The 26,758-nt window shown below is 38.0% G+C and overlaps 1 protein-coding gene across 1 annotated transcript; it reads left to right on the top strand.

The window, feature by feature from the left end:
• The first annotated feature begins 1,372 nt into the window (after window positions 1–1,372).
• DNAJC15 (DnaJ heat shock protein family (Hsp40) member C15) lies at window positions 1,373–23,688 on the top strand. Its single transcript, XM_009102973.4, has 6 exons — window positions 1,373–1,524; window positions 7,973–8,024; window positions 9,448–9,521; window positions 16,179–16,255; window positions 18,118–18,188; window positions 21,264–23,688. The coding sequence occupies exons 1-6, from the start codon at window positions 1,423–1,425 to the stop codon at window positions 21,332–21,334; spliced, it is 447 nt and encodes a 148-aa protein (XP_009101221.1). The 5' UTR covers window positions 1,373–1,422; the 3' UTR covers window positions 21,335–23,688.
• Window positions 23,689–26,758: the final 3,070 nt, after the last annotated feature.

The raw sequence follows: 26,758 nt of genomic DNA, 5'->3' as shown, positions 1-26,758 counted from the left end.
TATGAAAAAGATGTTTTGAGCACTGTTCTCCATCTCAGAGTGTGCCTGGATGTATTTGTATAGACCATATTATAACCTGGTGTCTTTAAGAGTCCAATTTTGCTTGGACCCTTACAAGGACATCAAATATTTATTGAGTTCATAGATTATAATTTCGGTACAAACATGATCAAGTACCTGACAGGGGCAGATGCTTTTCTGGATTTGATACTTACAAAGGAGGAAGAATTTGGCTGCTCTGACCAGGAGACAGTAGTATTTGGGCAAAATAGCTTTGGACTAATGAGAACAGAATCTGCCCTGTCAAGGGGTCTCAGAGATCAGCTTGGAAAGCTTAGGAAGAGACCCTAAATTCTAAAACTTTCAATTTATTGTTTTTTAAGATGAGTTTGCTAATCAAGAAAGTAGTAAGTGACATGCTGTTATGCATCGGTTCTATGCAAATAAATGAATTTTAAAAAAATTAGTTGGGGACATTTTTATTGATTCTAAGATAATTTTAAAGTTTCTAAGAAATCCAATTCCACTGAAGGTTTAAAGAATTAATTATACATGATTGTATGTTATATGTCCAAGGAAGAAGTGAAAATGAATGCATTTCTTGACAAACGGATCATCATGCAACTTCCAATGACTTCTGTTCAGCAGCAAGTTAAATTTATATGTCTTTCTAAGGTTAATGAAATGCTGTATCTGGTCAGCTCTCCTCTGCGGTACTTTAAAAAGATACTTAAGAGATGCTCAGAAGAGCAATCGTCGTTTGAAATAGGAGGTAAGGAGAGTAAATCTTTTTGTCCAGTCACACCGCTTAGCAGCCCGCAGATGATCCCATTCCATCGCCAGCACTACCAGGCAGGAGGGAAGGAAAAGCAGCTCAAGGGAAGAGCGGCTTCACTGCTGTACGGACACGGGGCTGAGCATTTTACTGACTGTGATGTGGGACGAAAGGCACTGGGCAACTTCTGCACAGGGAGGCATCAGATGAGGAGCACTTCCAGAAGGGTGAGCTAAGATCCAAAGTAGCAGCATTTGCAGGGAATATGAACACAGTGAAACATACACAGACATCAACTGAGGTGCAAGCAAGCATGGAAATTTTAAAACGCGTTTTAGCGGGTTTATTTCCCAGATTAATTACGCTTTATACTTTCCTTTACATATATCCCCCCCGCCCCCTCTTTCTAAAATCCTGTATTCTGAAGATGGGCAAGAATAATTTCCTTGAAATAATTTCCTTGAATGTTTTTCCCGCTCCTGATCCCATTTGTCAATGCGCTGATTATCCCTTCTCGCTCCGTTTCCCGCTTCTCCCGGGTTGCGGCACCTGCCTCGGCCGCGCGGGAGAAGGCGCTTCCCTCTCCGTTCTGCCGCGTTGTTTGTCCCTCCGGCCGACCCGTACTCTTCGCTCCTCCTCGCGCCATCATGGAGGGCGCTGCGGCCTCCGCCGAGGGTTTACGCTACGCCGAGTATGCCCGGGCCCCTACGGGCGCCGGCAAGGGCCAAGCCGAGCTGGACCGGGGGCTGGTGAGCGCATGGCGGGACCCCCACCCCTGGGGCCGTGAGGCCGCTACTGCTCCGTCCGCACCCCGGGCGTTCACACGTGTGAAGGGTGACGTGTGAGCGGGGCGGGGGCCGGGGCTGCGGGGACAGGCGTTCTGCGCTCCCCTCGGGCCGGGCAGCGGGCTGGGGGCAGCGGGTCCTTGGCCGGTGCCGCGGGTGCAGCTGCAGCGTGGGCAGCGGCCGTGGTGTCCCACCCCTGAGGGGAGGGCACAGCCGGGGTTCGTGGGTGCTCGTGGTCCCAGGGAACGGCGGGAGGCAGAGGGTCCTCAGTCGGAAAGTTTTATTAGTGCGTTACACGGTCGGTGTGGAAATGTTGGCTCTGGCCTACTGTGCAAGCACACGGCAGCGGGTTTTGGATACAGGGGTAGGGTGGAAGGCAAGAGAGAAAAGAAGATGTGAATTAAAGAAGAATAGAAAGAGAGGGAAAGTGAGAGAGTGAAGGGCATCACCAGTCCTGGTTCCAGCCTCAGTACAGCTGATTAAATTCTCTGGAGGGGCCTGGGGATACTTTTCTATGGATATTTTTTCCCTGCCAAGAAGACAGGTTTCTCTCTTTCTGTGCAATTCTGGAAACAGGCTGGAAGGCTTGGGGTGTCTTTGGTGGTCTTGATCCTCCCCCCCTTCCACTTACAGTCCGTGCCCAGTGCTTGGCCTCATCCTTGCACTGTACTGTGTTTACTTCCAGGAGCTCGAGCAGGGAAAAGCACTGCCCTGCCTCTGCGAGGCCCCTTCTCCAGCCACATCTTGTTCTTTCCTATGGTGTGTTAATGCCAGTGATCCTTGGTTCTTCCCAGCAGTTCTTGTCTGTCACCATGGAGAACCCGTGGTTGGCTCCACAGCCAGTGTGTGTTTGGAACATACACATTAGTCCCTTATCTGCTGGGATTCCACAGCAGGGTATATGGGAACGCTTCAGTCCCAGCACTCACAAACGAGGCCAAAAATTTTGTTCCCTGCCTTGAAAAGGTGATACCTGATGTGTTTTCACCCACTGTGCAAGTGTTATTACCACAGACAGGCTTGAGTGTTGAAGGTTTTGTAGAGCTCTGTTGCAGAAAAGTAATTCTCATCTGGTACTTTGTGCTGTGGGAAAGGCTGGGTGGAGGCAGCGTCTCCAAAGTTTCCTGTGCTGTATCGTGCTCTAGAGGAAAGGATGCTGGGATTTTTATCCCTCTTCTTCATTCCTGTCACTTCAACTAGTTCAGGGAACAGCAAGTTCCCATTGGAAAAGAGAATTGGGAAAAACACACGGCTTTAAAGCCCCAGATGGTGAAGTTTTCATGTTTTTTAAATGGCTTAAAAGTCTTACTTGCCTAACCTAATTGTGTGTGTGAAGTTGTCTCTACAATATTTCTACTTTTTAAAAATACAGTTTAAAAATCACAGTTCTCTAAGTTATTTATTCATTGTTACTACAGTCTAGAACTTTTTTTTTTTTCTACAGAAGAGTCTTCCTGTGTATTTAACAGCAAGTGTGTAGTCTTAAGAAGCTGGCTCTGAAACTCATTTTTGTCATGGCCATTCTGCCCGCAGAATGATGGCAGGGAATTCCTAGAATTTTGTTGAGTCTTTGGGTCTTCTTACCCATCTGGGATAAAATTTGCATTTGGAGTTATCATGGCTTACTTTGTTGTTGTGAGTATTGTCACATTCTTACTGAGGTCTGGAGACTGAGGTGGGCCTGAAGAGGACTGAAATCTGGATGTCTGCAGTTTTCTATTGGAATTTATTCCTTAGTCCAGGGTATTAGCTGAAAGTCACCTGATCATGGTCACATTTACTCTCACAGTTGTTTTACAAAAGCATTTGGAGCAATGGAAGAGCAGCAGTGGAAGCGTGAGGAGTCTGTTCTCAAAGATCACCCACAGGAGCCTTTGTTAATTAGTGCATACTCAAGAAGATTGATTTAAATACCTTATGGTAATTGTTCTATTAGTGAATCTTGCTCTGGTTCAATTTCCCGTGAAAAACCATCCAGAACTGTAGTTGTAGCTTTATATACAAACCAAAAAGGTTGCTATAAATTAAAGGACACAAAATGACGTGAGAATTGTGTCCGTATGGAGAACAGCATCTAGCTGAAATTACTTTCAATTCACTGTAGGAAAACAAATTAAATTTCATAGGAAGGTTAAGACTAGAGGGGAAACACTAGATGATGAAATCAAATCGGTTGCATAGAGTTTATAATATAATCCCACTTCACAATGGTTCTGCCTCCATATAGTGTTAGTGAGGTGGTTTGCTCTAGAGCAGTATTCCAATAAACTCTAGCTACTCTTCTGAGGAATAGAAGCCCTGTTCTGTCTTCCATGCCAAACAATCAATTATATTTCCAGTCAAGAATTTTTATTTAAGGGAATATCTATTTTTAGAAATATTTTTGTACACTTATTTAATATACTTTTGTATCCTATTTCTTAGCAGCGTACAGAACTAAAAAAACCCTACAGCCACCAAACCAAACCTTAAACGTTTTTAGTTAAGCAATTTATACTTGAGTGTGTTTGAATGTAGGTACCTACTTCCTATTTTGCTGGTCCACGATTAAGCATGAATTAATTGCAAAATGCCATTCAACCCATGAAAACAAATTATTATTTTCTCTGTGCTTTTTATTCTGTTCTGCTCACTGTAGATTTCTGAGGCAAAAGACTGTAGGACTCCTGCTGTGTGTGTGAAACTTAGTAGTGAGGAGAGCAAAATATTTTTCATTTGACTGAGAAGGGTTCTGAGTACTGTTCCAGTAGTTGTAGTAGAAGAACCAGTATAAAATCCAAATCATATGCAGGCAGATGGGTTTTAACATTTGGAAAGCATTAGCATTTGCAGCCCATTGACAGATGTAGGAGTGTTGTTCTGAAGCTTTAAAATGATGCATTTGAAATTTTCCTTTTGTTTATAAATTTAACTTTTTTCTGCTTCACAGAAGAAGAAGAAACTTTACTGCTAAGAACTCCATATGTAATTTTATTTTTTGAGTATGTGTAAGTTAAAAGGGCACCATGGATTGGGGATTTGCAAAAATAATATCTCATCCTCCCCTGTTTCTTCTGCTAAAAAATTAAGGCTACTGGAGAATTAAATATTAAAGGAATAGGCAGGAATTCTCGGTTTTCTAACATACTCTTTTTTAATTAATATGCTTTATGGTCTTTTGTTTGCCAAGTGCTTAGGTAAATCAGGTCTTGGAAGTTGCCTTTCTAATGCTTGTGTTTTCTTATACTAATTTCTGAAAAGGATTAAGAAAAATCAGGTTTTACATATTTAGCATAACTTTTTCATTAGTTTCCTTTAGCAGGGTTTGCTACTGAAGACTGAATTACATAGTAAAATTAAAATACTGAGATCAGCAGAATAGCATGGGGTTGATGACTAACCTTTGGGAGCTGATTCATTAAATAAAGAAAGGGACAGATGTTAGTTTTTAATATTTTATTTCTTTATTTTTCCCTCTTGGATTGTAACATAATGATTTCATTTAAAATCCACATCTTGGAAGTTTCTTAACAGCATTTTTGGAGGCGGGGGGGAAGATCGATTCTGTCATAATTGAAAGTCAGTGTGTATGTATTTATTTATTTATCCCTTATGCAATGCAATTTCAAGCAATAGGAGACAAAAATGGTCGTGGTGGTAGCTGTATTAGCATGCTGTAAATGAGCTGCTGCCTTCCACAGAGAGAGTGAGTTGCTTTCATTTAATATTGACGTGAAAGGAGTGCATTTAATTAAAGCTTTGGACTTTACATTTCAAAGCACCAGGCTAACCTTGACTTATTCTTCTAAATATTCAACTGAGTTGAGAGAGTGTGGAAAAGGAAACCGAGTCAAGTTGGACATGAAGAATTTACTGGTTAATACTTGGAATTGCCACTGCTTTTATGATAGTCCTGTCAAGAAAAAGGCCCAACTTGCAGTCTCACACTGATCCAAATTCTGTCTTTATCACATGTGTATAGTTAGGATACATTCACACCATAACATTCAAGATGCTTTGGTGTGTCAAGTTATCACTTCTTTGCTAATATGTGGCAAGTGACTCTTCTCGGATGTGCTCATAATGCAAATAAGCTGAGCTACCATAAACCAGTTTTTTTCAGATTTTCTGTTGCCTGTACCTCACGTAAATGTGTGGACAGTCTTTCGTTCCTCTCTGGCTTGAGCTTTGTACCAGTTTTACCAAGTTTTCTGTCTTGTCTTTATTTTCCCCTTGATCTTGCATCCTGCTCCTATTCAGGGGCTGCTGCCGTGGTTTGTTTTTACCTGCTGTACTCTGGGCAGCAGTAGCTTTCCACTGACTGCTGGTGTTTTCCACTGAGGTTGAACTCATACATTCCAGTGGACACAGCCGACTCTGTCAAAAGCCCTCAGGGGTCTTGCACTGTTCTCGCAGATTACTGTGCAAAAACACTTCAGCTACTTCTGCACTGACCTGACAGAATTCTGGTGTTATTAGTCTGGTCTCTGTGCTTGGTCTTGCCTGTGATGAGGTGTCTGCTGCTAATGCTTTGTTGGAACCTGCATGTCTTGTAAACTGCTGACTTAAATCACCTTTTTGGTGACAAAGCAAGTATAACTTAATTTGGACAATCAAAGGCTAATACATTTTTTTTTTTTTTTTGCCAGCATGATCTGTTTCACACATTATTGAGCTCTTAATTGCCTGTAACCACTTAGTAAAAGATTCTTGCTGTCAGTCTGAGTAAGTCAAGGAAACTCTTGAATATTAATCCATGGTCACAAACCACAAGACAGAATAATATAGAATTCCTATAGGGTTAGGATATTTTCAGAAAGGTGGCTGTTTGTGGTTTGTGTCTAAGTGGAGGAATTTTTTTTTTTTGAATGTTTGAATATTGAGAGCCTGGAAAAACTAATTTGTGAGAAGTGAAAAGAGTTTTAGTTTAGTGAGAAGATGAACTGTATGCTTCACAATTTTACAGAATTTACTGTTTAAGATAACATGCTTAAACATTTTCATGGGGAAAAGATGAGAGGAAGCTTGTGGAACTGAAAGGAACAACAGACTTAAAGCTACTACATTATTTTTACATTCAGAAATGAATGCTCATATTGAGACTGAAGACTACACTGAAATGGAAGAGTTAAATTACTAAAATGTAATATACAGGCAAATATCTAAGGCAAGAATTCCCCCCCTCAGGTAGGTGGGAGGTAGGTGTTTAGTTAAAATCTGCAGCATCCAGATGCCAGATCCAGAGGAATACAGCTGCATCTACCTGTGACCTCAGAGGAGGCTGGGACTTCTGTCCTGAGCTCAGTGCTACAGGCAGCAGTCACAGCCACTTGCCTTCAGAGCCAAAACTGTAGGAGCCACTGGGCATGAGGGCATCTAGTACAGCTGCCTTTTTCTGGGCAAGTTGCCAGCCCATGATCTAGGTCCTACAAAGCCAGCTCTAGGAAGGCTTTGAAAACAGTTTTTCTGAACTCTTCCCTTGCTCCCACAGTCTGGAAATGAGGTTGGGTACAATTGAAAACAAAGTATTTTAGCCCCAGAAATCTTAGTGGTAAAGGCTCCTGGGTTCCAGATCCAGTTACTAGGGCATTCACTTTGAAGTTGGAGCTTTAACTCCTGTCAGAATTGCTTGTATAAAAGGTATAAACCAGTTATGGGATAATTGTGGAAGTAAGTCATATATAGAAGAGACAGTCTGGTGATAAAAGCATTTTCACTGTCATTATGTTTTGAATTCAAGATAAACCTAATCTGATTTCTCAGGTTTCCCGGGGGGAAATTCAAGGCATTATTGAACTGTTTTATGATAAGACAGGTAATACCACAGATGACTGTTTCCTTTGTTTCAAAGATTGCATGGAGGCTTTTCAGAAGTGGAGAGCTTGTTACCTTTCCTGAATTTTGCAAACATGTGAGAAGACAGTCCTTTCTTCAAGGTTTACTTCATATCTTTCTTCAGCTTCTTGATCAACACAGGAATACTTCTTACCCTTCTTGAAGTGCCTGACTTTTTCAAGCACTGTGTAGTAGAATGCATACACCTGATATGAGAGTTATGAGTTAGTTCTTCATGTTTTTGTAGTAAACTGATACTTTGTTATGTAGAACTAGACTGCACAAGTACTTTCCAATAATCCTGTATAGTTATGTGTCTTGTGTTTTTATCAGTGCATACTATGAGCTGATGTCAGTGTGTGTTCACTGATTTGCTAGTGGGTAGTTCAAGTTAAACATGATACAGTGGTGGGTGTTAATGGGACTGAACTATAAAATTTAACAGCCTGCGAAATACAGAACTTACTTTCATTGCTTTCGTAGCTTATAAATGAAATGTCTACATCAGACATCAGAAGTGCTCTTTGTTAAAGTATAAAGTATGTATATATCAAATTAGAATTCACATGTTATTCTGATTCCTGTTTTTCTGCTTTAGGCCAGGACTATGATAGCACTCGGACTTGGCGTTGCAACTGTTGCATTTGCAGGTAAGGTAAATTACCAGCAGAACTCTCACTTTGTGAGCTGCAGTTTGCGGAAGGGTTAATGAAGTTTTTGTGAATATAAATAGTGGAAAGTGGAAAGGTTGCTTGAGAGTACTATGGAAAATTGTGTCCACCTATAGAAGTCATAAGAATTGTGTCCACCTTCAAATTAATAAATTCCAAAATACTTTCTGAAAACGGTGGAGAAAGCTGGACAATGTAATTTCATGGGCAGCAGCTAAAATGCTCCACTGCTTTTTGTATGCAAAATGAAAGGTGAAAAGTTTATTTACTTAATAACATTTTGCAGTGTAGAGGCCCTTTAGTACAGAAGAGTGCAACAAGATGCTGTGATGTGAAGGTGATGCTCAACAAATTGAAGTAGAGAAAAATAAAAGGTTTTAGTGACTAGTGATTTATCATACTAACTGTTTCCATACTACATTTTTTATTACCTGAACTCTTTGCATCTGGACTGTTTGTTATTCTGAAAAATATTCTTCTAGTTTGAAGACGAGGCATGAGTTTAACATTAAATAATGGTTAACAGAGAGCATTAAGAAGAGAGTGAGGTAGTGGTACATCACAGCATTTCAGTAGAGTCTAATGTGGTTTTGACTTCTGTGTTACCATAGGCACAAGCTTAGATCACTAAAACTTACAGACAGGATATGTGTTGTAAGAATAAATGCAAGATGCTATGTGAATTAAGCAGAGCCACTTTTTGTAAATAGTTTTTCTATTGTGTGTAAGATTAAGTTACATTGCTAAAGAATAGTTAAAACAATAACTGGGGAGAGAGGATTTACATGAAAAATACTCCAGTAATGTGGCATAAATCTTGATTCTGGTGTTGATAAAGCTGCTTTATTCTTCTGGGAACACAGCCTTAGAGGAATTCCTCTATAGTCCCTCCTGGCTATAGACACTCAGTGCTAGTGGGGAGTTGAATGGCTCTGAATCCCAAAGATCGTCTTTTTCTAATGAAATTAAAAATGCAGTATTTACAAGGTGTGTAATTAAGCATACAGCATCACAGCAAGAAACGTTTAGTACATGGATTTCTTTTTTTGAAGACATAACCTTTGAAGAGTATTTAATAAATAATGTATACCCAAAGCCAGTGTTTCAAACTGCCCTTTTTTTTAAAGTTCACAAGGCAGTTATCTTCATTTATCATATTGAAATGTATTTAAATCTATTTATTTAGTGAGTTAAATAGTGAGTGAACACAATGGGTCTTTGCAGTCCATGGCTAGGTTTTTAGATGCAGTGTACTAAAATTCTTTTCTCTCTCCTCATAGTTCGGGGTTTTTTAAAAATAAAATTATTTCCACTGTAAACTGATGAACATAAATTGGAGCTTCTTTGTGGGGTGTTTTTTTGCATGTTAGTGAATATTTCATTTAACCTCCATCTTTTTTAGGTCGTTACGCTTTCCATGTTTGGAAACCGTTGGAGCAGGCAATTACAGAAGCTGCAAGGAGGATTTCAACTTCTGTAAGTTTATATACTACTTTATGCTAAATTTATGATTTTGTATTTCAAGTATTCAGAAAGGAGACATTTTAAGTTAAATACAGTAAAGTGACAGGTAGATAATTTTTTTCCTAGGGTAGGGCTGCTCCCTGCTGTGTAAGTTCTGGCATGTTGTCTTCTATATTTTAAATCCCTATGGATGAAGCTGTATTGAAAGATGTTTATGAGTTTGATAAACAGTTGCAGTTTTTTATACTGATGTTCATTGTTTTGAAACCCTTTACTAGTAAGTGTAAAGATAAATTGTTCACGTACACAGTGAGAAAGTCACTAATTCCTAAATATTGCAAAGTGATGACACGCGGTTTCATTTCCAGCAGCTAAAAGTGAAAGAATTTAGTCTTTTAGATACAGTGTTAAAAATCAGGAAGACAAATTGATGAACTTCTAGGGTGGGTTGCCAAGGAGATGGGAGAGCTTGTGTGCTAGTTAGCATATGATTTGTCTTTTTCTTCTTCCTCAGCTAATTTGAACTTACAACCAGGTTTTTGTTCTTTGATTTTTCCTACTGGTTAAAAAATACAATAATGAGGTAAAAAATCAAGAAGTAGAGTGTTGTGTGGGATGCATATGCAGGGAATATTTGAGAGCATTTACTTACTGCTTCAGTGGCTGTTTTTCTCTGGTAAATAAATACATGTGTTCCATTCCTGTTTGAATGAAGTAATTCCCAATGAGCTAGATGTCTGCTTGTAGCAGTATGTTCCTTCAGAGTTCATAGTCTGTGTACACTTACCCAATTACCCCTGTGTACTATTCCCTTCATGATGCTGATGGGTGAGCACATTCAAGGAGTAGTTGTTGCAGATTATTATTTCCTGAAGAATATACTCAAGTAGGTTTTTAAAAAACATGATATTAGCATTGTATCTACTAATGTTAGGCCAGTTGCAGCACAGAGCCTGTCTAGACAGACACTGCGGTCCAAGTTCATTTGCCATCTGTACTTGGTGTTCCTGTGTGCTGAAGGTGCAAGCTTGATCAAGGCAAGCTTCCTGGGGAGGAGATTCAACTGTCCTCTTGAGGCTGGTCCACGTTTGTTTTCTCTTGCCATGTGTTTCAGCCAGAAACAGTGCTCCTGGAAAACTTTTTTTGCTCTCTGTTGCTCTTATTGCATTGCTGTTGTGAGACCAATGTCAATTTTTTTTTTTCTATTCCAAAAAAATTTTTGAGATATTCCCATATTGCCTGCCAAAACAACAGAGGGGACTTTAGGTACTGTGAATTAAATTGCTTTCACATGATACAGATACAGGCTGACTTGCAGACTTGCTAGATGTAGCTGGCAGTACATGTGGCTTCAGAGTATGGAGTGCTTCAGTCTTCACCCTCCCTCCCTTCCTAGCTGTTTTACTCCAGCCATTCTTTTTCTATCCATTTGTAGACACAGGCTGGAGAATCTAAATTCAGATACACTCACATAAGAAAGCATGCAGTGACACTTTTTAACACATTGAAATGTGACATGCTACTGCATGGAGAGGTGTCTGTTCCTAGGAAACTGCACCCCTCAATACTGACTGAGCCAAGCTCATTACAGACCTATCTCATTTTTACCTCAGTGACTTTGAGTCCTGCAGGATTCATGAAAAACCATAAAGAGCAAACCAGGAGCTTCTGCATTCTAAGGGTTCCTAGTTCCTGGAGCATCCTCTGTCTTCTTTCACATCCTGCCTTTCTGCCCAGAATTGTGTGTTGATTTCCAGTAGGGTATCTCTTCTGCTGTTCTATTTCTGAACTCGAAAGTACAAGTTTTCAGTGTAAGATGAGATCTACTGGAGACAGTAAAAAAATCTCTTCCTGTTTGCCATTTACTGTGTGTATTTTCTGGCTTTATATTTGTGAGAGGATAGTGATAATATTTTTCTTCTACAACCATGGTCCAAATTGAAGATCCTTGTGTAATTCTTGGCCAAGATTATTTGACTTTTACTACTCTACAGCTACTACTTTTTTAGCTTATATTTTAATTTTTTTTTCTTCTCTCCTTAACAATGGATTATTTTCTTTGAAACAATAGCAAAAAGATTGAATGCAAAGGTCCTATATAAGTGCTTATTCTCGAAACTGCTTATTTTAGTAGTTTCACATGACTTTGTTTAATATGAACCTGCTGAGTGTGATAATTTGTGAATTAGCAGTTTCATCACGCTTCTTGACAGCCTATTGCCCTTTACACTGTACTGACAAAGGTTACCAAGAAGTTGATACTTCTACCTGTGCTTACTGAAAAACAAAATCTCATGACCTTCAGTGTGTGGGCTCAGTGTTATTTTGCTGGGTTTCTGTGGTGAAGGCACCTAACTTGGTCCCTATAATTTTAAGTGCTTATTCTAGCTTTCTAGAATGAAACCTTGTCTCTCATGCCCTTCTTTTCCTTGAGAGTCTGAGGAGTTGACTGTTGAAAAGCTAGCTGCCTCCCTCTGTAAGCCGCCACTCTTCCTCCCGCATTTACAAAGTATCCCCCACTCTGTTTGCAGTGGAAATCACAATTTTTGTTGGTGCCTCCCAATCACACAATGTAATAGAGATGCAGTTTATTCTTTCTGTCTGCTCACTTTAATAAATGATTTGGGAAAGGTTAAGCTGAGAAATTACAAAGTGATCATTTAAAATGCTGCTTGCTGTATCTTGAGGATTTTACACTTCCTATTTACTTACATAATTAAGTATGTACAGTCAACAACTGCACTCATCTTTTAGTCAGAAATAGTAAGCAGAAGCAAGTAAAAGCTTTATTCTGAATTTCTACATCTCATTTAAGACAGTCACTTCGTATTTAAGAATACGTATTTGTAAATGCTTCTGTAATTTAGTCTTGACGTTTTCTACCATCTTTCTTTTAGTGGAGAAAGACACTAGAGGAAACATTGTCATTACCACTCTGTGGCAAGTCATAAATGTGTGCTCCCACAGAAGTGGTTGTTTAGTGTGACTGTAGTTTTGTCAGTGGTGTCAGTGACACTGTTTTGTTTCTGTGTGGAGTGAGAAGAGTGTTGCCAGTAGAAGGTGCATAGCTCTAAGTAGTCATTTGGCTTTTCTTCCTCAGGGTTAATGCCATTAGTTATACTATTAATATTCCCTTAAAGTGTGAGATAAAGAAGCAAGTATTTCAATAGCATTCATTAGCTTTCTTTGTGGAATCAATGATATTGAGGATTGAAAGACAGACACAGAAATTCTAGGCAAAATGAACTATCAAGATGCTCAAATCCCACAATCATGAAACTCCACGTTTTATAAGAAAATTATGTCTTCTGTAGAACATCATTAGGTTTTCTCACTGTATTTCTTTTATTAGATCTGATTCTGCTCAGACTCATGGAGTTGTGAATTGAGAGGTAAGGGTAGCAACTATCTCTCTTGTCCTTGATTGAAAATAAAGTTTCTAGAGAACAATGCAGTCCATTTAATAAGATTTCTTTTCTAACTGAAGTTAAGGAAGTTAAGTTGATATTAGCAGAATTGTGTATTATATCACAGCTTCTTATAGTTTGTAGTTGTAGTTTGTTTTTTGTGTTTGGTTTTTTCCCTCTGGTGTTTGTTCTCTTTTTGGTAGAGGACTCTATTGGTCCTGGAACAGGAGCATACAGTTTTCAGAAAAATTCACTACTCCATGTAATGTAATGTATGGTCTCAGTTTTGGTGTTTTCACTCTCTTAACTGGCATGGAAACAGTGATTATGCTTTTCCTGTGCTACGAAAGAAAGAGTATCTTGGAGATGTCATGGTCCCTGTGCATTGAATTTTCTTATCTGGTTGCTTTTGTGAAGATTTGCAAGACTGAATAGATGTTTGCAAAGCAAGTGCAGCCATTTTCTGTCCCTCCCTATGCCCCAAACCTATTAATAGCATTTGTTCAGAAAGGAGGACTTACATAAATTGCTAAGCAGTAATAATATGCAAGGAAATTAAGTAAATTAAATGATACCTCCTCCCTTCCCCCAAAAAGTACAAAGGAATGAAGAGCTCATTTCACTGATTTTTCCAGTACAAAATTTTCTTTGCAATTGCTGGAGCTAATAAATAATCAAGTGTCTAGAGCTGCCTGCTCATCAAGGAGTTCTCATAACAGAAAAATATCTTTCCAGCCATTACTTAGAATTTACAACTAGGAAAAAATGTTTTAGTTTGAGTAGCCTACAAAAGTGCTTTCATTAGGGAACTAGAAATTTGCCTACGTGTTGCCTAAAATGAAGTCTTAGTGTTTTTTCCTCTTTTTTTCTGTTTTAACCAACAGGAAAAATGCTTTTATGTGTAATTTCATTTTGCTTTAAATTCTGCTTAGGATGGAGATCTTAATTTAAGAATTGATTATTGTTTCTACATCCTTTACTTATGAGAAAAAAATATTTTTTCATGGAGACCAATTCAACAAACTGTTTGTGTGTGAAAGGACACAGGGTACAGAATTTCTTTTTTCATTTCTTTTGGAGGTGAACCGAGGCTTCCTAAGGTTAGAACAGTGTCAAAGAAGTAGGCTTTAAAAACATGAAAAAATATTTCTGAATGTCAGCTTGCAGCCATCCCTCCCTAGTCTCTTGTTTTAAATTGTGTTTTAGATGAAATCTACCAGGAACAGAGACAAGCTGGGTTAAATTCAAATGTTGCTCTTCTCTACATTAATAGCAAGCTAGTGTTCTCCTGCATTAGAGTTGTATGTCAAGAGTTGAAGGGCAGAGAAGAATTTAGGAAACCATCTGCACCTAGACTGCTTTGGGAGCAAATGTTTCTGGAAAAAAATTCAGAGAGCATTAAAGTATGTTTTTCTCTTTTGCTTGTTGTAATTGTTAGCATTATTGCAAATTTCTGTGCAGTTCTACTCTTCAATGATGTTTCCTGTTGGCCATTAAATTATTGACATCATTTCCCTTCAGAGAACCAGTGAAGCACTGTGTGTTCCCTTAGTGTTACACCCTCTAACCTGTCATGTCCATGTGCACTGTTGCAGACCTGGTTTATGTTACCCTATAGTTACAGAAGTGGCTTCTCCACAGATTCTCATTGTTGGCATGGTATGCCCACAGTTCCCTCAGCTTTGATACCTGTAGTATTACAGTAGTGGTTACTTTGTTCATGATTTGGGGTGGGAAGAAGGAAGATAAAATTCATTTTGGATGATAACAACATGCTGAAAAAAATCTCTTCTGTAGTTGCATGTGACTTTGTGGCAGCAATAGGTGGCGTATTTCTGAACCATGCTTTTGGGTGAATATCTCTCCTAAGCTTAAAGGCTTTTCTTATATTATAGATATCTGATATCATAGACAGAGTCCTTTAAATGCTATATAATGGTTTTGAAATTATATAAGAGAGCTTCTGTAGACATAAGGCAAAATTCTCACTGAATATGAATGGCTTTATTTAGTGAGAAGAGTGTTTTTTTCAAGGGCCAGGCACATTTTACTTGGGGGTAAAGGGAATACTTAAAAATATCTCAGCTCTCAGGCCAGACTCCCCTTTGATAGCAACAAAAGAAGCTTATTTTCTCCCAGTTGATAGGTTTTGCATTGAGGAAAAGACTTTAGTCTTGTTGAGTGATTTCTGTGTGCCAGTTCGCCAAGGCTTGCAGCTACATCTGCTACCTCTGGGACTTACAGAAACATTCACATTGTGATCACTGCTAACCATCAATGATGGTTCCGCAGGTTTTTTCATAATTTAAAATAGATTTATGGTTGACAAATATGCTTTCAACCCATTCTCTTTGACAGTAGCTGTAACGATTTGCTCTCATCTCTATCTCCTTTTTCATGTCCTTTTCCCACTGTTTTTTCTTCCCTTATTAAAACAGTGGATAAAGTTTCACGCAACAGTGAGTTTAAAAAAATTAACCCCAGATCCTGTTTCTAGTAGTTGTCATCATTGGTTTTGAAGGAAGAATGTAAAGGCTGAGGATTTCCCCATATACTTCACTATTTTCCAGTGTTCTCTAGCTCAGTGGTTTCCTAAAACAGAGGTTATAGCTTTATTCTAAGCCTTCCTTTTTTTTCCTTGTTTCTTTCTGTTCTTTTTTCTTTTTTCTTTTTTTTCTTTTTTTTTCCCTTGTTTCTTTCTCAGGATTCCTTCAAAGACCTCACTGTACACTTTTTTTGAAGTAACATTCCTTCACATCAAATCTGTTCTTATATCAGTTGGGGTTTTTTACCAACTTGCTTCGTACAAGTATCTGGAGTGATTGTCCCTAACATCCATGGATGCCAAAATATTGTCACTTCTGGCATTTGTCATTGTGATGGTACCAGTGCTTTTCTCAACAATTATCCTACTTTCCCTCCCATGCCCTCCCCAACATATGCACTGTACCATTGTATGCTAGTATGTACTTTGATTCTGGACTTTTTTCCTGGAGGCAGGATTTCAATGGTTGTAGCTATTAATATCTCTTATTACCAGTAGAAGATTGTGAAAACACAGGCAGGTTTTTTAAGTTGTTTTTTATATGTGTTATCACTCAGGAGAGGTCCGTTCATATTATCTGGTTTCCAGTCATTCCATGCCTTCCAAATAAATTATAGATTAATGTAATGCTCTGAATGAGGTGATATAACTACAGTTTAGTTCCTGGCACTTTTACATGAACTAATTATTGCTTTTTTTCCCCTTTCTTCTTCTTAGAGTCTTTCATCATACTATAAGGGAGGATTTGAACAGAAAATGAGTAGGCGAGAAGCAAGTCTTATTTTAGGTGTAAGGTAGGTGTGTTGCATCAATATGTTTTTATTTCAGCAAGTATTGAATGAAGCAGATGCATGTTGCAAGAATGTGGAATAATCTTGCCGAACCCATAACTTTCTTTGTAAAAGACTTCTAATGCCTTATAAATTATTCTAGTACTTTGCTTAAACAAAAAAGCAAACAATAACATGCTCAGAAAAAAATGTGACTTTTGTTTGGATTGAAGGCATGGTAACATTCTGCAGTGGAGAATTGACCCTGTGCCTTGGGTCCCTTTCAGCAGAGCCACTCACCACTCAGGCATTTTTCAGCCTCTAGCATGGCAAAGGAGACTTCATCCCAAGTACCAGGCTCTACACTCGTCCTTGTGGAATTTTGTGAAGGGTTCCTGTCAGCCCCTTCCTGCAGCCTCTGGAGGTGCCTTTGAATGTCAGTCCTACCCTCCAGCACATCAGCTGTTCCCACCACATTGATAGACTTCTTGGCCAATAATGGGTGATGTTAGAAAGCAGCATGATGTTGGTGTGAGTCACAATGAGAGTCAAGGAAAATATGATTTTGACATTATGTATTTTTCTCCTAGGGATAAAGAATCTTTAGAGCCCATTGTGGGATAAACAATATCTCATAAACTAAGGAAATTTGAAGTAAACCCCTCATTTCACAATTGCTTCTTCGAGCAGACCTGCATGATCTTCTGTAATATGCAATTGCCACTTTTACCCAGTTATGGTTTAGAACCATCTGAGGTTCTAAATGTGGTATAACAGCTTTCCTTTTTAGTATTAAAAACAGCTTTACAAATCAAAATACAGATGATTGTTATTTATGGTTATGTGATGAATCAGTTTGGTTTTGTATCTATATAATCCAAGACCCTTCACCCTCTGTTTGTTTCTTACGTTCTATGTCACTTTCTGTTCAATTGGAGTATTCTTTTCTTATGCAGTTCTGTGAACTATTTTTGCAACATACCCTAATTTCACTGTGACAGAATAATAATTAGAGAAGTTGTTTACCTCGGGAATTTAGTTGGGCTAATACCTTGCATTCAAGCTGTATCTACAAAAAGATTAATTAATTGAATCATCACTGATTAAGAAGTCACCTGAAGTGGAAAACACTGATTCATTTCTGCATACTAACAAATTATAAAAAACTGAACCATTCAAACTGTCCTTTTGCATACAAGAGTTTTACTGTGTTGGCATACTGCATCCATAAGTGGTTATTTGTCTGGTAAGATGCATATTTTGTGTTTAATTTAGGCCAAATACATATTTTATGTATGTCATTGAAGTAAACAATGTTACGAAGGTAGCACCTGTAAATCAACTTGTCTCTAAATGTAACATGTTGAACAGCTTTGCAAAAATAACACATGCAGGCATTATTTTCAGGCCCCAGCAGAAAGAAAAAATATTTATAGCTGCTATAAAAATATTTACAGTAGAACAAAATCTGGTAATAATAAATATTTGTTGTTTTGTCACTGGTCATAAAGATATTTATTTTCTTGGAGGAAAAATTGTGTTTTCTGCATTTAATGCTAGAATAACCAACCAGGTGTACCCTAGAACTGCTGGGGCTGTCCTGTTCCCCCCCTCAATTTTTTTATTTTAAATGAGTGGATGTATTACTTTCTGCAAAAACCTGAAATATACTTGTATATGTCACATACACAGGCGTTTGAAAAATGTCATTTTCTTTGCCTTACATGCCTTTGTTGTTATTGCTTCCTCAGAGGTGCAGTTTTATGTTTTGTCCACAAGATGGTGAAAATCTCAAGTTTCAATTATTTTTGAAGCCAGTATAAACTGTTAATTTTTAGCCTGAGTGCTCTGGCATTTCTTGTAAGCTCTTCAATTTGATTTTGCAGTCCATCTGCTGGCAAGGACAAAATCAGAACAGCGCATAGGAAAATCATGATTTTGAATCATCCTGATAAAGGTAAATAATTATTACTTTTCTTAACTAGGGCTGGAAAGGAAGAGGCTTAAATGAAATCCTTTCAAGTTTTCTGACTGTGTAAATAACCACATCAAGTGCAAATGTTTGTTGTTTATTGACTTGAGCTTCTGTGTGTCCTCTCAGATAAACTGAGGTTTATGAACCAGTTTTACTCATTTTTATTTAAAGTTGTTTTCTGTACTTGTGCTGCTTCAGTTAAGACTAGGAGCTCAGGGACCAGTTTTCCACACTTGGCAAAAACTTCTTGAAAAATAGGGAAAAATAAGCTATAAAAATTTTACATTAAATTAAAATTCCTGTTTTGAACTGTGATGGACCAGTTGCATGGATGAAAGTAATTTTCTGTGGGGAAATGTTTTGCAGTTACTACGTACATCATTGATGAATTTCAGACTTTATGGAATTCACTTGGAAAGAATGTAAAGCTGGGCACTGTTGCTTTACTGGCCGGGTTTTTAATGTAAATTTATCTTAGAGAAAGGCTATTATTATAACTTTAACTACACTACAGCTGGTTGAGAAAGAAAGCCCATATGTTCATTGCTGTCTCTGCTTTAAAATAACAGATGGTGAAGAGTTGCACTGTATTTCAGAAGTCAAAAGGGGAAATCAGAGGGTTTTTATATCTTTTTGACAGAATTATAGGCTCCCTACCAGCACCCCATTTTAAGAAAATGAAACAATGTGTCCACTGGCCATTGGAAGTGGTTAGTTGATGCTTTTTCTCTCTTCATCCCTCAGTTTAGTTTAAAAGCTGTCCTGCTTGTTTGATTTCAAACTTTTATTTTTACTCTTTTTGTAATGTATAAGTTGCACAGACCTAGAAATGAAATTCTCTTTATCATTTTGAATATATTACAGTGGTCAAAAGTCTCTTAACCACCAGTGTCTCTAATAGGTCAAGTTTTATTAATAATGAACTTCTACATTTGTTGTAGCAGTATGTGGACACGTGAGCCAAAGAGAGTTGTGAATCTCTATGTGGATATTGAGTGTATGTGAAGAGATGCTTCCTGTTAGGAAGATCCTAATGACCCTAACAAAGATTTTAATGCTGCACTCTGAGAGTTTAATGTCCCTGCAGCTGGGCACAGTGTAGGTTTGGATGGATGTAGTGAGCGTGCTAGTGAGACACCGAGCGTTTTCTCAGTGGGAGCACCAGTTGTAGGGATTTGTACTTCTTGATGCCCCTGAAGCTCTTCTGGCATGGCTGTAGAAAAAAACCTTAATATCTTCAGCTGCACAGTGAGGGCCTGGAGTAATCTTGAACATGTGGCATCACAGACATGCTTGTTTGCTTGTGTATAGATCAATTCGGGCTGTGGGTAGCACAGATGTTCATTTAAAAATAATATTCAATGGTCTAATGTAATTTTGAAATAATATTTTACCACCTGGTGATAGATGATAGAAGAAAGAGCAGTAATTGAAGATTTTAAGTTACATGTATTCTGAGATCCAAACTGTTGGAGAGAGAAATATTAGAAATAAATAAGAAATTTATAGAAATCTGCATAAAAACATCCCCACAGAGTACTACTGAAATGGTTGCTTGTTAATCTTTGCAGTTCAGTTTTAAAGTGTTTTTGTATTGATACATTGTATGCTAAGTTATCAATTACAAATTTTATGAAAGAACATTCCTCACAGAAAAAAAAAAAAGAGAGAAACCTTTTGGACTTGCCTTAATTATAAACAAACACTTAGGCAATCATGAGATTGAATTTCCTCTCATTGGAGGGCTACAAAATTAATATGGCACTTAAGGATGTAAATGTAGTGAAAACACTTCCAACAGATTTGAATTTACTTTAAGATGCTGTATTCTAGACATGTAGAAAATCAATGCACATTTAAAAATTACTTGGAATACATTGTTTATTGCAGGTTTTAGTCTTTACTGTTTGTTTGATCCTCTTATCTACTCTGTGAAAGAAGCAGTAGTCAATGTAGTGATCCTATTCCTTGCTACAAAGCTACTTGATTTAAGGAAAAAAAAAATTCTTTTTTTTCAATAGTCAATTCATCACTCATCCCTTGCCCTCCCTCACTTTCCTCCAGTGTGGCTTCCTTATTAGAACTAAAACACTCAACAAAACCAAGCCATGGAAAAGAACTAAATTTTTTTGTTTTCCCGGTTGTTATACTACATTATGAAATTACACTGATTTGGATTCCTGCAGCAATGACCTAAAGAAGTCTTTAAGCAAGCCTCACCTTTTTATTTGCATGTGTCTACAACTAGCTCTGCATGTTTCTTCTATCATTGTTTTTTCTGATTAATAGAATGAAGGAAATGGTGAATGAAAAAATAAGGTTGAACAAATGCCTTGGAAAAGGCTATGCAGTGCACAGTACTGCTGGAATCACATTTTCACATTAAAATATAGGTGTATTATAGTAAGTGGTAAGTTACTGATATAGACCTTGCAGTGTTGTTTTTGGTGACTGTGGGCAGATGGCTGGCACTTAAGGGGAGACTGAAAAAAGCCTAGACACAAAAAGCCTGCTGAACTGTAATCAGATGGTTAGATGGAGCGTAGGGCAATGGCCGTGTTCAGCACTAGGAGTTAGAAGGTGTACCATGTTTAAATAGCTTTAATGTAATGGTTCCTGGCTAGTAACTCTGGGCATCTCACACCAGGAGATGCTTGCACAATAATTATTTGTCAAAGTTATTTTAAAATTTTACCTCTCAGTTTTTAGTATGAGTGGAAGTAAGTGCTGTTAGGTTGGATGAATGTTTAGGACAGCTGACCTTGCGTACATCTGCAGTAGCATCCCACTGCAGATCTAAATCAGAGGATGTAAAGTGATTTCAGTCTTCTCTCTAAGACAAGTTGTTCTGTGTTATTCTACAGTGATTTCAGTTTTGATTACATTTCTCATGTTTCTTTATCCATTAGTTTACTTCTTATCAATGTCATTTTTATCAAAAGGATCTGTGTAGGAAAGAGCTAATAAAAATGTGTAATAAAGAGATGCTGCAAGTGAGGTAGTTTGGTACTTAATACTAATGTGTAAACAGTATTCCTTTCCCCTTTCTCTTCTCAGGTGGATCACCTTACTTAGCAACAAAAATAAATGAAGCAAAAGACTTGTTGGAATCCAGTGCCAAAAACTGAAACCTGGAGCCTTGGGTCATAGGAGATTCAGCAGATATATTGTGCAATAACTTTCATGTCTGCTTGTTCTGCACAGATTCTTAACACTGATTGTTCATGTTTATTGTCATAATTAAAATGCTAAGATTATTTAAAAGGAAACTGAAATCTTTTACAGTTATGTAAAGTTATGTACAGTTATGCCCCTGCAAGGAGCAGGGAGTTAGAATGATGATCTGTATAGATTCCTTCCAACTCAAGATGTTCTATGATTCTGTCCCAATTTTAGTGTATTCTTACTGAATTATAATCTCTTATAAGCTTGAAAAAAGTTGTTTTAATGGTGTTTTTTTTCAGAAGTACTTTTTTGTTTCTTTTGTTAAATTTTGGATCTTTTAAAATAAAAATTTAAAAACAGTCTTTAATATAGGGTTGTTTCTTCATTAGTAAAGAAACAACCCTATCTTTAGGGTGACCATAAAATCTGTGACAGTGCATTGAGTCACGGGAAATATGACAGACCCCATTTGGCAAGTTTTCAGCACCACCTTACGCTTGAGTCTGTTCATTTGTGAAGTAGTGGGGTTTGTTCATGGGTGCAGTTTGAGAGCTGCAGCTCAGGACAAAATTACTGATGGGACTACAGACAGCAGCTTCCACTAGGTGTGGTTTTGGGGCTTGGAGCTATGAAGGAGGATTCTTGGGTTTGGTTACTTCTTTTACATATTAAAGGATCTCTGAAATTGTCAAGTAATTACTTAGACATGCTTTACTTCAAGTCAGAGTACGTTTAATCTCTAGCAGTTGGGGTACACATGGGGTTTTCTGCAAGGGTTTTCATGGCAGTGGTATTGAAGGAGGTAGGTCCATGTGGCATGGTTTAGGTGGTTTTTCCAGGCTGCTGCTTATCTAGGTTAGCCAAGTCATGTGAGCCTGGTGTAGCACTGATAGCAGCAGGGAACAAACAGGAATATCTGCTTTGCACATGGCTCCAGGAGCACTTCCTGGGTTAGTTCTTCAGTAATGCTTACATTTCTGCTTCATATCCCAGAGCATACATACCTCCCTCCTTATGTAACATCCTAGAAGTCTTGTGCTGGCTTTGGGGAATCCTGAAGCCATGGATCTCAGACTTCAGAGTGAGCAAGTTTTAATTGATAGCTCAGGATAGGTACTACTTGGGGCACATGGCTGCTGCAGATAACTACCACTAAGTTGTCTGCAGTTGAGTTAAATCTCCTAAGCACAGTCTAGTGCATTCAGTGCAAGACTGAAAAACCTCTAGTGTCCATTCAAACTATCATTAGAGGTACGACAAACAGCTGAGTGAAGTGTTACAAATACAAAATTTAGATACTCCATTTTCTAGGTTATTTAGCCAGAGGTAGGTGGCTAAGAGCAGTTAATATGAGGTTGGATGCTTTAATTTTTTATTCACCAGAACATGCATTTGTAGTTCATCCAGTGGTGGATGTTCAGATTATGTGGATTTTTCCTTGAAAGGAAGAAAAAGTATGATTTTTTAAATCAGGTTCCTCACACTTTGTTACAATTCCCTTACTTTCATTAAAGGGAGATGAAAAATGTTAAGTCGACCCTAAAAGAAAAGAAGAATTCTAAGTACTTTAGAGACTTTGTTGCAATTATAGTGGCAAGACGGGGCACAATTTCACTGGATAAAGCAAAAAGGACTGCTGGGAGAAACCTGCCTGGGAATAGCGTACGCTATAGAAGTACTACAGTTGCATCATATAACTGATAGTGCTCTAATACAAGAATCTTGAATGAAAATAGTTTATTCCTATGCTGTAGCTTTAATTGGTTCCTGTTAAAAGAGTGGCCATCAATTAATGCACATTTAGGGTTAGTCATTTTTTTCACTGGTGTATCAGTCTGTATTGGCAAAAAATAGAACCATGACAGTTCTCATGTTGGAAGGAGACAAGTGAAATGGTGTTGTTCCTAATTTTCTGAAGTGGAATCTGTGAGTGATATGAGTCATTGTGCAAAATCAAAATTGATGTGAATGGTAGGTGGTAAAAACATTCTGCTTAATGATTTTGAACTGACTGGCTGTTGTTTTCATATAGCTACCTTATTTTTCCTGAATAAAATATGTTGCAGAGAGCTGTTCTAAAGTATCAGTTAAAACTGATGCATTAAAGATGGCTTCTTGCTCTGTTCTTAAGAATGAACTTCCCATGTCTTTGTAAGAAGTAGAGGGTTTGTTTTATTCTGGGAGATTCTATTGCTGATAATTTCCTTCCTGATATAATTATTTATATCTGATTATTTTGGATGAAACACTTTTTTCTGCCTTTCAGTTATGAGAGAGATTGTCCTTAACAAAAAGAAATAAAACTGAGTTCTGGTTCTGCTTTCTCCATTTTTTTTTCAGAACAGATACTGACTGCTTAACAAATTTGATAAATTAACAAATTAAAAAATTCAGCAGATTAACTGGCTTGTCCTATCTCTGGAAAATGCTGTAAAATGAATGAAGCTAATGAGGAGGAGTTGTGAAAGCATCACACATACAATAGCATATTTTTTTCTTGTCTGTTTACCTGCACAGCTTGCTTTACCTACTAAGTGATGTTTAGAAGGATGAATATAGGACAGGGAAAAGCAAATCATGGAAGTGCTGCTCGATTTGTTGTTGTTGATAGTCAACATGGCAGGCTGAGGAATGTCTTTGGATACTGCCTTGCAAAGCAGCACCTGGATTGATGCTCAGCTGAGCTAGGAAGAACAAGATGCTACTATTTTAAAAAACATAGCCTGGTAATTTAATCTTAAAAATATTCAGCCTCTTGAGACTATTTTCTTTACTTGTCAAATGGGTAAGTGTTTTTGTGTAAGGAAAGTGCATAGAGGTTGATTTATTCTGGTGCAATTTCTGTCCATCTGTAGTACAAGCAGACTCATTTTTCATGTGTTACTTTAATGTTCAAAAAATGTTCATCTGTAACTTCTTAGCTTGGGAATTCCCAGGTGTTTTTCTTCTTGGATGATAACCAGTCCCAGATATCCTCTACAGCTTCAGAAGTCAGGCAGGACTTATATGGCATTGCTGTGGGTGATTCCCAGTTTATTTAATGAAGCAGGACTTGCTCATCTGCCTGGTTTTTGCTCTTAGTTGGTGGAAGTTTTACCTAATATTTCATTCTTTGCTATTCATACAACAGAGTAAGGGATAGGTCTACAAAAACACCCTGTGAAATCTGGGCAGAAAGATTATCTGCCTTTGCATGAGTGCCACTTGCAAAACTTTTCCTGGCTTAGGATGGGACTGGGGAAAAATGTAGACACAGTTCACAAAGCCTTTGCCTGATTTTCTCAGTAGTTTTAAAGGTAAAAATTTCCTGTCCTGTGTGCTTGGATTTTTGCTTCTGTATAGGTGTAAAATTACTTTCCTCTTGCAAGGTCGTTGCTCAGTTCAACACTTTTCTCATCCTTAAACCAACAGATTTGGTGTCTGGTGTCTTGAGTTCCCTAAAAAGCCTGGTCTGCTGTTTGTGGTTGTAGGGTGCCTCATCAGCCTGGGTGTGAAAATCACAATATCTAACCTGCTGCTCAGGTGAGACTGGTGATGAAGCTGGGCTGAGGAGGTGACAGCACTTGCTCTGCTTCCTGCTGCAAAATGTAAGGCTCATAAAGCCTGTGAGATTCCTGGGCCTGAGTACTGAGCTCAGGTCTGCTTCAAACTGTGAAATGATGCCTGAACAACTTAAGGAAATTCACCAGCTGGGGTATTACTGACTTCTTAGGAGACTCACTTCCCCCAGGTTGGTCTTTAGGGTTTTTCCTTTAATTCTGACTCTTCTCTGAACATCTGTATGCTAGTCTGACTTTGGCAAGCAGCACATTAGACTGGCACTAAATAGCCAGCTAAACTTTCCCGAATTTTTAATTGAATTATGGCAAAACAAATGTTTTCTGTGGGTCATAAGCAGCAGGTTTTTGTGTGTAGATTTCAAAGCCATATTAATGAATTTGGATCATCACCGGCACAATCTTGGGACCTTTATTAAACTTTGTCATTTCAGCAATCAAGCAACAGCTTGTATGTACATATATGTATAAGCACACACATGTTTATACACATACACAGAGCTTTTCTGGATCCTGTGTGGAATTTTGCATCTGTACTGGGGTACACTCTTAAAAAAAGAATACTTTTCTTGATTTTTTTTGTTTACTAAATTTTCCAAATCAGATCAAGATAGCAAAAATAATGCCAAAGTAAATTAGAGGCCTTAATTTAATTATGTGCATAAATAGGAAGCCAATTAAAAAAAAAAAATCAACACACACAACCCAAAAATCTCCAATTTTTGCATTTTATTGAGTTTATTCTCAGTGTTGCTTTCGTATACATACATACAGTGTAGTTATGAGTCTTTTAGAGAAATAGTGTTCTTCTGTCATCATACTGTATTTGCCTAATATCCTTGTACCAAACTTTTTTTAAATGAGGCAAAAAGTAAAAAATGACAGCTTTTTGGGATGTTGCCCAAATAAAATTTTCATTTTTAGCAAATGATTATAATTTAAGCTACATTCAAAATATGCTTTTGTATTTCACTCTGGGGACATTGAGTAGGAAGGAGGGAATTCTAAATCATCATTTGATGTCTTACTGATTGTTAATGGTCAGTGAACCATGGGTACTTGTGAATACTTGAATTGTTAGCTTAGTTAGCAATACACCTACTTCCTTCATTATTAGGAAATCGCAAAACTATACTTAGAATGAGAAATATCATTTTGACAATGGTAACATAATCAGATTACCATTCTTAAGATTTTCAAGAGGTAGTTATGGAACACAGAGGAATTCCTCCACAACTTCATATGACATTAAAACACCTCTACTATTGCTATTGCAATTTCCTTATTTATATACTAGCTTATACAAGGAGAGGTTCATTAGCTGGATTTTTTTTAATATAGCAAATATTGCATCTCATAAACTGCAATTTAAAATAGTGGCAAATTTCTCCAAAATTACTGTATGATGTATATATTACATAAAGCATGGTTCTGAATACAGTGATTCCTCCTGACTGTTGGATTTGTTCTGGGCAACTTGGGTGTTCCTTACATCTGGCAGATGACTGAACAGTTTGTGGTGCAAAGAACAGTAGAGGTCCTAAACATTCCAGTGAATACAATTTGAGTAATACAATGCTAGGAAATATTCACTATGGGGGTAGTGAGGCACTGGTACAGGTTATTGAGAGTAGTTGTGGATGCCCTGTCCCTGGAATTGTTCAGGGCTGGGCTAGACGGGCCTGAGCAACCTGGTCTGGTGGAATCAGACCTAGACCATGGCAGGGGGGTTGGACTAGAGGATCTTTAATGTCCCTTTCAACCTAAACCATTCTGTGATTCTGTAGTGTAATGAAAGAAGCATAAACAAAATCTTAGTGAACAACTCAA

This window comes from Serinus canaria, chromosome 1 (genome assembly GCF_022539315.1).
Source record: "Serinus canaria isolate serCan28SL12 chromosome 1, serCan2020, whole genome shotgun sequence".
Classification (NCBI taxonomy): domain Eukaryota; kingdom Metazoa; phylum Chordata; class Aves; order Passeriformes; family Fringillidae; genus Serinus; species Serinus canaria.
Note: the sequence above shows the minus strand (reverse complement) of the source record. Positions and strands in the feature narration are given on the sequence as shown.